Here is a 16,015-nt window from a genome sequence, read left to right as displayed (position 1 = left end):
AGTGGCAGTGGCAGAGGCCAATACAGCTTGTTTTTATGGTCTCTGGTTTCAACTTGGCCTGAAGAGTGTGAGTTACTTGAATAACCCAACTGCTAAATAAACACACGAAGCCCTATTTAGAAGCAGGAAGACACTGTACTGTGTACCTTGGATGCAGGCAGAGGCATTACAAAACAAAGACGGACCATGACAAGTTAAAACTCGCTGGAGGACCATTCCAATTTCTTCCCAAGAAGAAATGAAAATCATGCTCCCGTTCTATCATTAAATACATTTAATTTTTCAAAATGCTTGGCAAAAACCTAACACTATCAAAAGCAAATTTTTCATTTAATTAAAAAAAAAAAGTTTGTCCGGGAGTGGTGTCACACGCCTTTAATCCCAGCACGTAGTAGGAAGAGGCAGATGAATTTCTGTGAGTTCTAGGCCAGCCTGGTCTACAGAGCTAGTTCTAGGACAGCCAGGGATACACACAGAGAAATCCTGTCTCAGAAAAAGATTTTTTTTGTTGTTTTATAGTAAAAACTCTCATGTACCCCCAGGTTAGCCTCAAACTCCCTATGTACGCAAGGATGACCCTGAGCTCCTGATCCCCCTTGCCTCCACATCTCAAGGCATGCACTACCATGACCAGTTTTAGCCAGTGCTGGGGATTAAACCCAGGACTTCATACATACTAGGCAAGCATCCTACCAGCTGAGCTACAACCCCAGCCCAGGTAATTTAAATTTTGTAAGTGAATCAGCAGTATATGTAAACACTGTATTCTTTCCACCCATCAAAAACGATTTCAGTTACCAAAAAAAAAAGAAAGAAAGAAAGAAAGAAAGAAAGAAAGAAAGAAAGAAAGAAAGAAAGAAAATGGTGTAAAATTCTGTTTCCTCATGAGCACATGAGGCTGTGTGTGGAGGTCAGAGGTCCACCATGTGGGTTCCAGGCATCAAACCCAGGAGATCAGGAGATCAAGCCTTAAAGGCAAACATCTTCATCTTGCCAGTCCATTACCACAATTATTTTGATTCAGGAAAAAAATTAAATTCTTGGTCTATTTGGTATATGAACATACATTATGTATAAATTTACACGTATTAAAGATTGTCAGCCAATCTCAGCACTGGGGGGAGGGGGTGGGGAGGGGCAGAGACAGGCAGATCTGCAATTTCAGGGCCAGTCTTGTCTACAGGGTGACTTCCAGGACAGCCAGGGCTACATAGAGAAACCCTGTTTCAAAAAATGGGAAAAAAATATCAGATATGACAAAATCCTTATTTCCCCATTGTTTCCTATGCTCTTTTCTTTCTAAGACTGCTGTGTTCAGACACAAAAGACAGTTTTCCATTTTAAGGCTTTCTTTATTCCAAGCTGTGTCCCTTGCTTTTTAAGTAATTGTAGGTTGCCTCCTTTGTATTTTCTCTTTCAAAACCAGGCCTCAATTGCTTTTCTTTATTATTTACTTGTTCTTTCTGAGGCACAGCACTAACGCTAAAGAAGGCTCTCTACATGTAATCAACGACAAAAGCTTTTCACAAGAACGTTCCTGGAAATCTCACCAAGCGGCGAGCGGATCGTGTTTTCCTGCACACAATTATGTAGTTAGAAAGGTTTGCAGAGATGCAAAAGCCTGCAATTACTGTCCACGTCTCCATGGAGCCAGAAATGAGGTAGGATATTCATTTCTGAGCCCTTTCTCAAACTCCCGAATGGGTCAATTTGAAAACAGGCAGAGGAAATTATTGTCTCCTTTTAGAAAGGTGAGAACGAAGAATTCAAAGCTACGTGCTCAAGCGGCTCCTTATTAATATTTATGTCACCTCATTAAATCAGGTCTGTCATTTGGTCAAGTGTTGTGTCAATAAACCATCTTGGAAACCGCAGAATGAAACTGAACTGCTGTGGGGGGCGGAGTGATGGCGTTGTAGGGGGAGGAAGGAAGGCACACTGGGGGGGCGGAGCAATGGCGTTGTAGGGGGAGGAGCGAAGGCACACTTGGGGCGGAGCAATGGCGTTGTAGGGGGAGGAGCGATGGTGCAGTGGTGGTGGAGTGAGGACTCATAGGTTGAAAATGTTGCTCTTCTAGAGGACCCAAGTTCAGCTTCCAGTACGCATGTCTGGTAGCTGTGTCAGCCCAGCTCCAGAGGACTCAACACTGTCCTCTGGCGTCTGTAGGCACTGCACACATGTGACAGACAAACCTAACACAAGACACATGGTAGGCCCCAAAAAGGCAAAAAGGTTAAAGAGGCTTGCTACCAAGTATGACAAACCAAGTCTGATTCCCAAGGCTCCACATAGCGGAGAGAAGCAACCCCTCCATGCTGTCCTCTGACCTCTCTACCCCTGCTGCCACCCCCAATGTTTATTTTTATTTTTAAAGAACATAAGCTTGACTGATATTAAAGAGCCCCCAGCGGGTTTCCACCTATTCACATCTCTGAGCAGCCCTAACTGTCACACTCAGGGGTGGCCATGTAATTTACTGTATCTAATGGGACACCAGTAAATGTGACACTGCCAAGGTTGGTGACACTTTGTTTCCAAAGGTTTACCTTTCCTTCCAGACTCCACCCCCCAACTGTTCCTAGACTCCTTACCCCTATCAGAATCAAGATTCATGGAATCAATAAGACAATGTAACAATTGCTAGAAGCTCTAGAGGGGTCTGTGAAGTCGTAAGAGACACTAATAACATAATGACACCTAACTGTCCCATCTTTAGTACCTTCAAGTCTCCTCAGAAGCCAGTTACTACCTAGTGGGGCCTGTGAGAACAGAAAATATGGACCTGAAATCACTGAGACTTCAGCGCACAGGGCTGGAGAGAAGGCTCCGCAGTTAAGCTGCCCTGGCAGGGGACCCATGTTCACGTCCCTGCACCCATGTGGTGGCTCCAAGTGCCTAGTCTAAGAAATCTGATGCCCTCTTTTGACCTATATGAGGAACTGCATTCATATGAACAAACCGGCAGTCACACCTAATTAAAAATAAATTTTTTGTTTTGTTTTGTTTTGTTTTTTCGAGACAGGGTTTCTCTGTGGTTTTGGAGCCTGTCCTGGAACTAGCTCTTGTAGATCAGGCTGGTCTCGAACTTACAGAGATCCGCCTGCCTCTGCCTCCCGAGTGCTGGGATTAAAGGAGTGCTGGGATTAAAGTCGTGCGCCACTACCGCCCGGCTTAAAAATAAATTTTAAATGTTTTTAAAAAAGAAAATTTGCCAGCTGGTGGCAGTGCACACCTTTAATCCCAAGACTCAGGAGGCAGAGGCAGGTGGATTTCTGTTTTTTGTTTGTTTGTTGGCTTGTTTTTGTTTTCTTGGTTTTTCGAGACAGGGTTTCTCTGTGTAATTTTGGAGCCTGTCCTGGAACTTGCTCTTGTAGACCAGGCTGGCTTCAAACTCACAGAAATCCACCTGCCTCTGCCTCCCAAGTGCTGGGATTAAAGGCGTGTGCCACCACCGCCCAGCTGATCTCTGTGAATTCGAAGCCAGTCTGGTTTACAGAGCAAGTTTCCAGAACAGCAGTACTGTCTTGAAAAAAAAAATTTGTTTGTTTGTTTGTTTGTTTTTCTTCCATGAGACAGGCTTGGGCTTGGGCTGGCCTAAGATTAGAATTTTTTTCATCTCAAAAGTACCAGGATTACAGATCACTACTTCCTTCTTAAACTTTTAATTGCTTGGCAAACCCTCCTTTCCTCTGCATGTGTGAGTGGAGGGCATGCCAGAGTAACACTTAGATTCCCTACTAAACTCTGCCATATGGAACATGTCCAAATGGAAGACTGAAGATTTTAAACAGAACGCAATGTTAAAAGCATGCAGCGAGAATATTAAGGATTTGGCAATTTATCATTCCTAAGCTAAAAACAGACTAATGTTTAAAAAATCTTAAGCAGTGTTCTTAAATCCTAATCAGGTTTTCTCTGTACTTGGTGGTGGCGCACGCCTTTAATCCCAGCACTCGGGAGGCAGAGGCAGGCGGATCTCTGTGAGTTCGAGACCAGCCTGGTCTACAAGAGCTAGTTCCAGGACAGGCTCCAAAGCCACAGAGAAACCCTGTCTCGAAAAACCAAAAAAAAAAAGGGCCAGCAAAATGGCTCAGAAGGCAAAGGGCTTGCTGAGCAACCCTGCCAAGCCAAGCTTGATTCCTGGAGCCTATGCCAAAGGCTGGATGTTGCGGCGCGTCTGTAATCCCAGCACTCCTACGGGGAGGTAGGAGGTGGAAAGAGAACCAACTGGAAGCTCTTGAGTCAGCTGTCCTGAAGCTAACAAGACCCTGCCTAAACAAGGTGGAAGGCAAGAACCAAGCATGAAAGCCGTCCTCTGACGACCATACGTGCACTGAGACACACGCATGCCTGCTCTTACACACAAATGATTGATTGATCGATTAACTTAACTGACAGATGGCTTGCCAATGTTCTTTGAACAAATCCAACACGGGCTCTGCATCACCTCCCTTGGTCTCCCTGTGATATTGATAACTTGCTGTCATTGTCCTTGATAATCCGGTCACACTTACCTTCTCGGTGCAGGACCTGCCACTCGCCCGCAATCCAGGCCTTCCTGGAAGCGTACAAGATGGTGTAGCGTGTCACAACTGTCTCTGGGCCACCTGGGGGTTTCCAGGAAACAAGGGCAGTGTCATCTTCTATTAGTGTCACTTTCACCCCCACTGGGGGGCCCGTGGGCGCTGTGGGGACATGAGTGTGATAATCAGAGAACCATGGACGAGCCTGCACAACCGGAAACTATTGTAAACCAGGCAGTGGTGGCGCACACCTTTAATCCCAGCACTGGGGAGGCAGAGACAGGTGGATCTCTGGGAGTTTGAGGCCAGTCTGCTCTACAGAGGGAGTTCTGGAACAGGCTCCAAAGCTACAGAGATACCCGTCTTTAAAAAAACCAAAAAGAAAAAAAAAAAAAAAAAAGAAAGACAAAAAATTTAATCATCATAGCTTTTGAGGTTTATTGTAGTAATAGGAAATAGATGAGGCTGGCCTTTAACACCTGACCCTTCCGCTTTCACCCCCGTCCCCCGTCCCAAGAGTCAGGAACAGGTAGATATCACCATATCTGGTGTATGCGGCATGAAGTAAAACCGAGGGCTTCACGCAGGCTAGGCAATCACCCAGCACTCTACCTACTGAGTAACGTCCCCAATCTTAATTTTACTTTCAGGTTGAAACACTTTTTAAAAACCATAAAGAAGAGGGTAGGGCTGGAGAGACGGCTCAGCAGTTAAGAGCACCAGCTGCTCTTCCAGAGATCTTGAGTTCAATTCCCAGCAACCACATGGTGGCTCACAGTCATCTATAATGAGATCTGGTGCCCTCTTCTGGTGTGCAGGCAGAACACTGTAGACATAATAAATAAATAAATCTTATATAGATATAAAAAGGGGAGGTAGACTCTAGATGTCCTAGAAATGCCCTAGGTCTAAGGGGCAGGATTTCCAGGGCTTTTGAAACACGGTTGTTAAACTACTAATTGGAATGGCTTATGGCCGTAGGGACTTGCCGAGCATGAGGTCATAGGAACGCTTCCTAGCCCAGGGAGGGAAGGGGGCATACAGTTATACGGGTTATTGTTTCATCTGTTTACCAGAGTAAGTTCCCACTGGTACCGACGCTAAGTTGTAGCTCCTACTAAAATGTTTAGAACAGTAGCCTGATCCAAAAGGCTTGAAGCAAATGCTCCTGAGACTAAAGGTTTAGCTATTTCTCAAGTCAGAGGGAATGAGTGTGTTTACAGAACAGACTTAAATAATGACTTATGCGTGAACACCAGTCCTGGAGCATCAGCTGACTCCATGTGGAACACCAGCTCCCAGAGAAGAGAGGGGCTTTGGTGCTGCGTTCTTACGGGACAGCATCAGAACCACAGTAGTGTTATGGGCACAAAACACTATAACCAGAGCCACAGACACCATAGCTGTCCCACAGCCAGGTATTCACCCGGCACTGGGCGCAGCACCTGGCTGCCACTCACAGAAAAATGGGGTCTGAGCTCGGCTCCTAAGAGCATTAATAAGCTGTTTTCAGTGAGCTGAGAACTAAGGTCTGAACATCATGACTGACTGGGAAAAAAAGATTTAAAAGGGACAGAAATTAAAGCTCATTGGCCTGTAAGGGAAAAAAAAGTCTTAAATATAATAGAGAAAAAAATTCGAAAGGTAAAGAGATGAAGAAGCACATATCAGCTGGTAGGGGCAGGGCTCTCTCAAAGTGGCATAGATACTTCCATTTTTCTTCTTCTGATCTCGGCTTGCCCTTGAACTCACGACATACGTGAGAATAGCCATCAATGTCTAAGCCTTCTGACTACCCCACAGTGGTGGTGCTCGCCTTTAATCCCAGCACATTAACCCCAGGGGAAGCAGAGGCAGGTAGACCTCTGTAACTTTGGGGCCAGCCTATGCCTCAGAGTGAGTCTCAGGACAGCCAAGACTACACAGAGAAGTCCTATCTAAAAATAAAATTTATAAAAAGTCTTTAAAATATTTTTTTTTGGTTTTATTTTGTTTTCTTAAATAAAGAGAGGTGTGGTGGCACACACCTTTAATTCTAGCACTCAGGAGGCAGAGGCAGGTGGATCTCTGTTAGTATGAAGTCATTCTGGTCTACCAACTGAGTTCTGTGATAGCCAGGGCTAGACAGTGAGACCCTGTCTCAAAACAAACAAACAACAACAACAAAAACCAGCTTAAAAAAATATAGTCAGAGGCAGGCAGATTTCTGGGAGTTCGAGGCCAGCTTGGCTTACACAGCAAATATCAGGACAGCCAGGATTGTTACACAGAGAAACCTTGTCTTGAAAAACAAAAAACAAACTAAACCCACATGAAGTCCATAGTGGAATGGGGGAGATGGCTCAGTGGTTAGAGCACCAGCCGCTATTCTAGAGGACCAGAGTTCAAGTCCCAGCACATCTATGGGAGCTCACAGCCATCTGTAACCCCATCTTTGCCCTCTTCTAGCTTCTGCAGACACTAAGCATGTGCTACGCAGACATAATGCAGCCAAAACACCCATTCACATAACGAATAAAAGAATGAACATCTGAATCAATAAAGTTTAAGAGACAACTCCACTGGGAGGCTGTGGCTCCTACCTTCTGGGAGTGTGGAATGGTAGACCACGGGGCTCCAGGGACTGGAGCTCTGATCCACATGCAGCCGGACGGCAAATTCATACTTGGTGTTTGGTTCCAGTCCCTGAACCAGCATGTGGGTCTCTGATCTGTTAAAGAGTTAAGGGGGTCGTTAATGCCAGTTTCCGAGAGTCAGCATATCAATTCATATCAAGGAAGCAAAGTTTCCAGAACTGAATGAACAACGGGAACCGAAACTTTTAGACGTTTGAGATCATCGGCTCTGAAGCGAGTGCTCCCAGATGAAGCCCAAGCTGAGCCAGAGTCAGTAAGAAGCGTGAGCAGCCAGGCACGCCAAGGAGACAACCGGGAAGACAAGCTACATACGTTTGCAGGTAGAGAACCAGAGAGGCGTTCTGCAGGCCGACAGGGTTACAGCGGATGGTGTAGTTAATGACTTGAGCCGTGGTGAAGGCAGGCCTCCTCCAGTGCAGGAAGATGGAAGAAGAAGTGTTAGCCTTCGCATAGAGATGGTGGGGTGGCGGCGGAGGAGGGACCATGCGGTCGCGAACAGCTATTGAGAAAGGCAACACGAATTTACTGCAAGGGCTGGCGTTGTAGAGCGGTATAGGGGGAAATGAGAAGACCCCACTGCCGGCCGGCGGATCTGGGGCCTTTCTCCCACCAGTCTCCTAGTGTTCTATCCCTGAGTCGCTCAAGCTAACAGACTCTTCTGTGAGTTAGACGCAGTCAATTGCTTAAATGACAGAAAAACCATAGCTCTTAGTGTGCATGATCTGAGATGGAGGTCAGTCTGGTCTACATAGTGAGTTTCAGAAAAGCCAGAGCTACACAGTGAGATCCTGTCTTGGAAAAACCAAACAAACAAAGAATGCCCCCCCCCCAAAAAAAAAAGAAAGGAAAGGAAAAAAAATACTCCAGTGTGGTAGCTGATGTCTTTAATCTTAGGAGACAGAGACAGATCTCTGAGTTCAAGCCAGCCTGGTCTATATAGCAAGTTCCAAGACAGGGCTATACAGTGAGACCCTGTCTCAAAAACGCCCCCGCGAATAAAATCCCCAATAACAACAAAAACCTAGATGGAAAAATGAGGTGCTGGTCAAAGGCAGAGAAAGCCGAGCTAGAAGAACACGCAGAAGCAATCAGAGAAACACCTGGGCCTCCAGGCAAACGCAGACAAAAGGAATTCAGTTTGCAGGTAACCAACGCCCTTTCCCAGTTAACTCCCAGCAGTCTTCAGCTTGCAAAATTAAAACAGGCACTTAGAATTTAAACACCCCACTTTTGCAGAGTACCCACTTATTCAAGATGTGCCCAGCAGCTGGAGGACGTAAAGAAATTACCCCCCACCCTCATCCAGTCCCCAAGTAGTAGCGGAAACTGAATTTCCAGCAAGGATGGGGTCAGGGGTGTGTCTGAGACACAGCATCACGCTGTGTGGCTGTCACTCACACACGCATCCGGGAGTGCTGACGGTCTGGTCAGCCTGGTAGCCGTCTTCCATGTTGTTGTAAGCCAGCAGCCTCACGTGGTATTTTCTTCTGGGATCTAGAAAGGAAATCAGCGGCACTCGTTCAGCCCAGCCTGGCATTGGCCAGAAGCCCCAACGGCATGAGCACTTTCCAAACATGACAGTTCTAAGACAATGACCCTTCCCCTTCCCCATCCAGATTCTCTCCCTGTCAAAATCAGCTGCAACACCGCCACGGGGACCAGTTATTCTTAAAGTTAATGTGTTTAGCCTAATTTCAAACCGCCATAAACACCCCTCTTCAAATGGCCAAATTTTCCCTGAATTTTTTTATATTTTATTTTAAATTATATTTTATTCCTTTATTTTGCACGTTCGTGTGTGCATGCCACCATGCACAGGCGGAGGTAAGAGGACAACTTTGAGTCGGTTTTTCTCTTTCCCTTCTGGGAGTTCTGGAAATCAGTTTCATGAGGCTTGACGGGAAGCAACTTCATCGGTTGAGCCATCTCACCAGCCTTAGTTATTCATGTTTTAAAGGACAGGGTCTTACCCAGGCTGTTTTCAAATTCACTATGTACCCCAGGCTAGGCTTACATCTCCCACATAGTCCAGGCTGGCTTAGAATTCTACCCCCTCCTAACTCAGCCTCCACTCCTTGATAGGTCCCCAAAATTTATTTTATACAGATGTGTTTTGCTGTGGCAATTACATTCAAGAGTAGTGTTTTCTCCCTCAGAGTTAGGGAGAATTAGTACAAGCACCCTTTAGTAGAACCTCTGAATATTTCTAAGTGGGTCTCTTTCAAGAAACCTCCATTTTCAAGCTCATTCATAATTCAAGACAGATGCGCTGGAGCGCCCTCTACTGGTGCCTGTTAACTATCACAACATTAAAATGGAACCCATTCCAGTTTTTTTTAATGTACATGAATATTTACTTAAAATATTTTTCCTTAAGCAAATAAAACACATTGTCATTCACAATACAGTTGAGGAATTCATAGTTTTCTTAAGGGTATACACACACACGCACACACATATACACATACACATAAAAAAACTCTTAAAAATAACTCCACAGTGAATTTAAATATATAAAGCTTGAAAAATAAACACATTTATGAAATTCTCCAAAGTAATTTTTAAGATTTTACATATTTACTTTAAGAATTGATACTGGTACTTTATTTAATATTTTATTTATTTATTTATTTAATAATTATCAAATATATTATTAAAATATATTTAGGAAGATGTCCTGGGCAGGCAAGAAGGTCTAGTGGATAAAAGTACCCACTGCAAAACCTGACCACCTGACTTCAATCCCCAGGATCCACATAGTAGGACAGAAAACACCGTCTCAAAAAACAAAACATCTCTGTGAGTTCGAGGCCAGCCTGGTCCACACAGGGAGTTCCAGGACAGCAAGAACTACATTGGCTGTGTCTCAAAAAAGGAGAAAACAAACAAAACCACAAACAGAAAAATACTTAGCCAAGCAACCAAAAGATGCAGAAAGATTTTCCCTACCTAAAAAAAACCTCTTGAAAACATAAGCATACATTGTTCCCCTTTTATAAGCTATGCACAAGGCGGTAAGAAGGCAGTTCAGGGCCACACAGAGCTGAACCGAGAACTGGGAACTTATGAATAGATTTGTATGTTCTCCTCTGTCCCCGCTGGAGGCGGCCACATTAAGAAGCTCAGGCTGGCCTTGAACTCACAACTCTCCTGCCTCAGCCCCCAAGTGCAGTGTTTAAAGGCATGTGCTACCACTCTCAGTCTGGACTGTGACTCTATGACAAAGCACAGGGCCTCTAAATTTGCACAAATACATGCTTCTACATCAGAAAAGTAATGTCTGGGGCTGGAGAGATGGCTCAGAGGTTAAGAGTACTGTCAGCTCTTCCAGAGGTCCCGAGTTCAATTCCCAGCAGCCACATGGTGGCTCACAACCATCTAAAATGAGATCTGGCGCCCTCTGCACCAGATAAATCTTTAAAAAGTAATGTCTGTTATAGACAATTTCACACAGAGAACTGAGAGCTATCAGACAAATGTTTTTTAATAATTTATTTTTATCTCATGTTTATTCATTTTTGCGTGCTTGCAGGTCTGTGTGAATGTGTTAAATCCCCTGAAACTGGAATTACAGGTAGTTATGAGCTGCCATGTGGGTTCTGGGAATTGAACCTGGGTCCTTTAGGAAGAGCAGCCAGTGCTCCTAACCAATGAGCCATCTTTCCAGCACCAGACAAAACAAAGAACACCTGGATTTCACGGCCCAAATGATTTCCAGCATTCAGCACCAAAATTCCAAAGGTTTTGGTTCAGATTAATGAGGATTCAAATCTGAATCTATTTTCTTGTCTTTCTTTCCAACCCATCTACTGAATCTGTCAATTAGTTGAATCCCAGGGTCCACCCTGCACACATTCTGTGTTGTTACTAGAGGAACCCTGTGCTAGAGCCCCGTGAATTCAGAGTGCAGCGCTGGCAAATCTTTCTGTACTCACAAAGAGGCCGGGTCTTTGGGAACGTCTGCTGATGGAAGAAAGCCATGCCAGAGATGGGCAGACCCAGGCAAGGGAAGACGAGACCAGCTTGCCTCAGAACCCAACATGGCACAGCCATTCTCACAGAACACTTGCAGAAGGAAGATGGCTGTTTGAATGAGTGGAGAGCTCATTTCTGTGCTCTCTGGGATGTGTGTGTGTACACACATGTATTCAAGTGTGCAGGTGATGTGCACAAATATGTGTCCTCATGTGGCCAGAGGTTGACACTGGGTGTCTGTCTTCCTGAGTTACCTCTCCATGTTATTTTTTGAGGCAGGGTCTCTCACAGAACCTAGAGCTTACTGATTCAGCTAGGATAGCTGGTCAGCGAGCTCAGGGATCCACTCCTGGCTTCTACGTGGGTGCTGGGGGTCCCCACTCAGGTCATCATGCTTGCATGGTAAACATTTTACTGACTGAGCCTAGTAGCACATTCCTGTAATCCCAGAACCGGGAAGGCAGAGACAGGATTCTTGAGCTCGCTGGGCAGTCAGTCGACCCATCCAGGGAATTCCAGGTTATAAACAAGAGACCTTGTTTCCAAAGACAAAGTGGAATGCAATCGAGGAAGACAGCCTTTGGCTCCACATACATATGGGCAAACACACACACACACGCACACACGCACACGCACACACGCACACACACACACACACCTGAGAGTTACCAGGCAATGAGATTTATCAGCTAAAGAAGAAAACAGAAAGATACCTCGTTAACGGAAGGGTACAGACTAATAAGTCAAGCACGGAGGACTAACATTCAAAACAAGAGGCAAAAGCAGAGGCTTAAACTGGACAAAACAGTGCAAGTTCTAAACCCGAGTTCTGCAGACTTCCCCTTGGGGGGGCAAAGAATGCTGCTTGGAAACAGGTCCCAGGCTGTCACAGCCCTGCTGGGGTTAAGTGCTGCCACACACACAGGGCTTGGTCTCACGACACTGGGCAAGCTTAGGCGGAGGGAGGAGAGCAGCCACAAAGGATACCATAGGCTTTCTCAGGAAGGGAGAGGAAGCAGGACAGAAAGAACTAATGCCAGTTCCCGGACTCAATACAAGGGGCAGAAATTCACCACTCAGGTCTATTTCTTTAATTTTATTTTGAGATGGGGTCTCCCTATGTGGCTCAGGTTGGCCTTGAACTCTCCATCTTTCTACTTCAGTCTCCTAAGCAGTAGAATCACAGCCACAAGTCACCATAATGGAGCAAAGAGGTAGCATTTGATCTGTGGGTCAAATTTGTCTGGAGAGATGGCTCAGTGGTTAAGCATGCTTCCTGCACTTGCACAGAAGTTCAGTTCCTAGTACTCACAGTAGGTGGCTCACTTCAACCTTTATATAACTTCAGCTCTACTGGGCATGGTGGCGCACGCCTTTAATCCCAGCACTCAGGAGGCAGAAGCAGGTGGATCTATGTGAGTTCGAGGACAGTTTGGTCTACAGAGTAGTTCCAGGACAGGCTCCAAAGCTACACAGAGAAACCCTGTCTCTAAAAACCAAAACCAAACCAAAACAAGAGGATCTGACACCCTCTTCTGGCCTCTATTGGTAATTGCACACATACACATAATGTGCCCAGACTCTTGCCCCCAAAGAGAGATCACCAGGGAACGGGGACTTGGGGACTTAAATGCAAAAAGCAAGGTTTATGCCAAAGTGCAGTGTGAGCCTAAGCAAGGAACTCATCCGTCCAGCACCCTCAAGGCAGTGAGGGCGGGAGGAGCTCCCTTCCAGAGATTACAGGACTTTTTATAGGTAATCTTGCAGAACCACCAGCTCTCGCCTAATTTGCATACCCGGACCCAAGTGAGGACAGCAAATGATTACAAAAGGGTGGGAAGTTCAATAAGGATGATATCATTATGCAAATGAAGTATGGACATAAGTAAGTCTGTTCTCAGTAGACCCGTTCCTACCTGTCCTTGGGGTATGTAGATGAAGAATACTATGGGCATATTTTTAATTGGTCAGCTCTTGGCTGTCCTTGAGGCAATGCTCTCCCAGGTGTTACCAGCTCCTGGCCCTTGTCACATATGAAATGTTTTAGCCTAGCCTAAACAGCGTGGTTCAGGCAGAAAGCAATTAGGTCCCTCTGACCGGTTTTTCATTTCTTTCATTAGCACACATTCAGACACACACAAGTAAAAGTAAAATTATATACCCTTTTAAAAAATGCTTTAAAAGTTGGAAATGTATAAAAATATTGGATCATAGGAGAAAAACTCAAATCATTCAATTTAATAGAAATTTAATCCTAATTTTTTTTTTTTTTTTTTTTTTTGGTTTTTCGAGACAGGGTTTCTCTGTGGTTTTGGAGCCTGTCCTGGAACTAGCTCTTGTAGACCAGGCTGGTCTCGAACTCACAGAGATCCGCCTGCCTCTGCCTCCCAAGTGCTGGGATTAAAGGCGTGCGCCACCACCGCCCGGCTCCTAAATATTTTTAATTAAAAAAAAATAGTGTGTGTGCCCCAGCATTCTTGCACATGCACATGTGTGCCACAAAATGCATGTGGAGGCAAGAGGGCAGCTTTGTGGGATTAGCGCTGACCACTTCTGTAGGGATTCTGAAGTTCAAACTCTCATCTCCAGATTAGGACGGTGGGCACCTTTATGCTTTGAGCCAGGTTACTGCCCCTCTAAATGTTTCAGTTAATAACAATTTCTCATGGGGGCACAACTTGCATGAAGGTCACCAGCCAAATGGATGTGCCTCATCTTCTCCACGGAGTCAACTTCTAGCCAAAAGGGTCCTGGCATGCTGCTGAGGTAGAGCCGGTGTCTTTCCTCCGCTGGCTCGGGGCTCGCCTTCCTTCCTGACTCATTGTCTCCCACCAGCTCATCTATAAGGACTACTCGTCACATGAGTTACTGAGGACCAGGAGCCCGGCTGGCTGATCGAGAAAAGGCTCCCGGTGGCAGGTGAACATTTACCGAGTGTCTACCAAAAGTCAGGGATTGTCTGAGACTCAAGGACTAAAAAAGACACAACTCTTGCTTTTACTTTGATTTTTTAGGATTTATTTTTTTTATCATGTGTACATGTGCATCTCTCTGTGTGTATGCCAGGTGCCCTTGGAGGCCCAAAGGGGGCATCAGTTCCCCCAGAACTGGAGTTACAGGCATTTCTGAGCCTCCTGATGTGGGTGTTTGGAACCAAACTTGAGTTCCCTGGAAGAACAATGAGCATTTCTAAACTCTAAGCCATGTTTCTAGCCCTTGCTTTTCCTTAGAGCATTTGCATTACGTTTTACTTTTTATTTGGTGCGCATGTGATGGGGAACCTCCTTCAGCCAATGACCTTTGAGAGGCTGGACCATGTGGTGTCGCGTTCCCCTCCTGACTCATGTACATCTGTGCGGGGACACACGTGGAGATCAGGGAACAGAGAGCACCTATTCTCTTCTCCCACGTGTGTTCCAGGGACCTAACTCAGGTCGTCAGTTTTCACATCAGGTGTCTTTAACCACTGAGCCATCTTGCCAGGCTCTGCTTTTACTCTGATACACCAAAGGAGACACTAATAAAAACACTCTGCTGGGTGTGGTGGCGCACACCTTCAATACCAGCAGAGGTGGGCAGATCTCTGTGAGCTCGAGAGCCTGGTCTACACAGCACATTCCAGGCCAGCCAGGGCCATATAGTGACAACTTGTCTCCAAACAAAACAAAACAACCACAAAGAAACATTCTATATGTATCACTTCCTAACTATCTAGATCCAAGCAAGTTCCTCTTCTTCTAAGCCTTGCTTGCACTTGGAAGGTGGAGATATAAGGGGACCTCATCGGTAGAGATTTTGAATGTTAAGTGAAATTATCCAATTAAGCACTCTGTACCGTCCCAGGATTGGTAAAAACACAAAAGCCTGCTATTGCTGCCAGGCAAATGAAGCTGCCTGAATGAGAAAAGGCGGTCCCTGAACTCTTAAACTGGACAGAGAGGGCAAAAACCTCAACTGGGTTTAATAAAGTCACACATCATCTTGTGGGATGTTTGTTGACGAAAGACATCTCTACTTAACACAAAGCAGGTCCTGCGACCAGGATGCCAGGAAATTAGCAACCAGCAAATATTCAAGCTGGGCTCAATTCACTGTTCTCATTAATATTTCCTGGCATGCAGGGCAGGTGAGGGTTCCCAGGCGGATGTCTGACATGCATATAAGATTGAAGGCTCAACAGGGAAGCTGGTCGCCTTCCCAACTGTGGCATTTAATCCTCTCAGGAGCAAATCCGCCATCAGCTCTCATCCAACAGGCCTAAACACAATAAGTGCTTTGGAAAACAAGTCAATAACTGTCTTCCTAAGACTAAAAAGCAGCAAAGTGTTTATTGAATGAAATATGGAAGCATTTGAGGACTAGCACTAGAAACAGCAAGCAGATAGACCCCAAGATTAATCCAATCTGCTAGCTGTATCCGGTTTTGAGAATTAGTTACAACCCTCAATAGCTTCAAGTCAGAACAAGAAAAGCAGGGGCCAAGAAAGTGAGTCTGCAATGCCAAAATCTGCATAAGACAAACTCAGCGGAAATCATCCCCATTCCACCGTGACGGTACATGGCTTAACAATAACGGAGTGCAAACGACATATCTTTTCCTTTAATTTTTATTTTATTTTTATTTATATGTCTAAATATAAATAGAACAAATATAACTAAAATCCTGGCCTATCCCCAGTTTTATGAGAAAAACCTGTGCTTTCTCTTTTCACCACTAGATGGCATATGTGTGTGAGTCAGTAAGGAGCATGATGCTCCCATACTAGGACGGGAGGAACTCAGACACCAACTGATGAAGGAAATGAAGGAAGGTCCAAATGGAACTCAGCTACTGAGTAAGGTCCATCAAACCACAGTCAGGATTAACTCTCAAGCAGTTAA

The 16,015-nt window shown here is 45.2% G+C and overlaps 1 protein-coding gene across 1 annotated transcript in view; it reads right to left on the bottom strand.

Annotated features, from left to right (window-relative positions):
• Window positions 1-16,015, bottom strand: part of Prtg (protogenin) — a 114,202-nt gene that overhangs the window by 11,432 nt on the left and 86,755 nt on the right. Inside the window, exons 12-15 of the mRNA XM_057768379.1 lie at window positions 8,558-8,653; window positions 7,472-7,658; window positions 7,106-7,233; window positions 4,515-4,685 (exon numbers count right to left, since the gene is read on the bottom strand). Of these exons, the coding sequence (XP_057624362.1) occupies window positions 4,515-4,685; window positions 7,106-7,233; window positions 7,472-7,658; window positions 8,558-8,653 (582 nt within the window). The remainder of the gene's footprint in view (window positions 1-4,514; window positions 4,686-7,105; window positions 7,234-7,471; window positions 7,659-8,557; window positions 8,654-16,015) is intronic.

This window comes from Chionomys nivalis, chromosome 4, assembly GCF_950005125.1.
Source record: "Chionomys nivalis chromosome 4, mChiNiv1.1, whole genome shotgun sequence".
Classification (NCBI taxonomy): domain Eukaryota; kingdom Metazoa; phylum Chordata; class Mammalia; order Rodentia; family Cricetidae; genus Chionomys; species Chionomys nivalis.
Note: the sequence above shows the minus strand (reverse complement) of the source record. Positions and strands in the feature narration are given on the sequence as shown.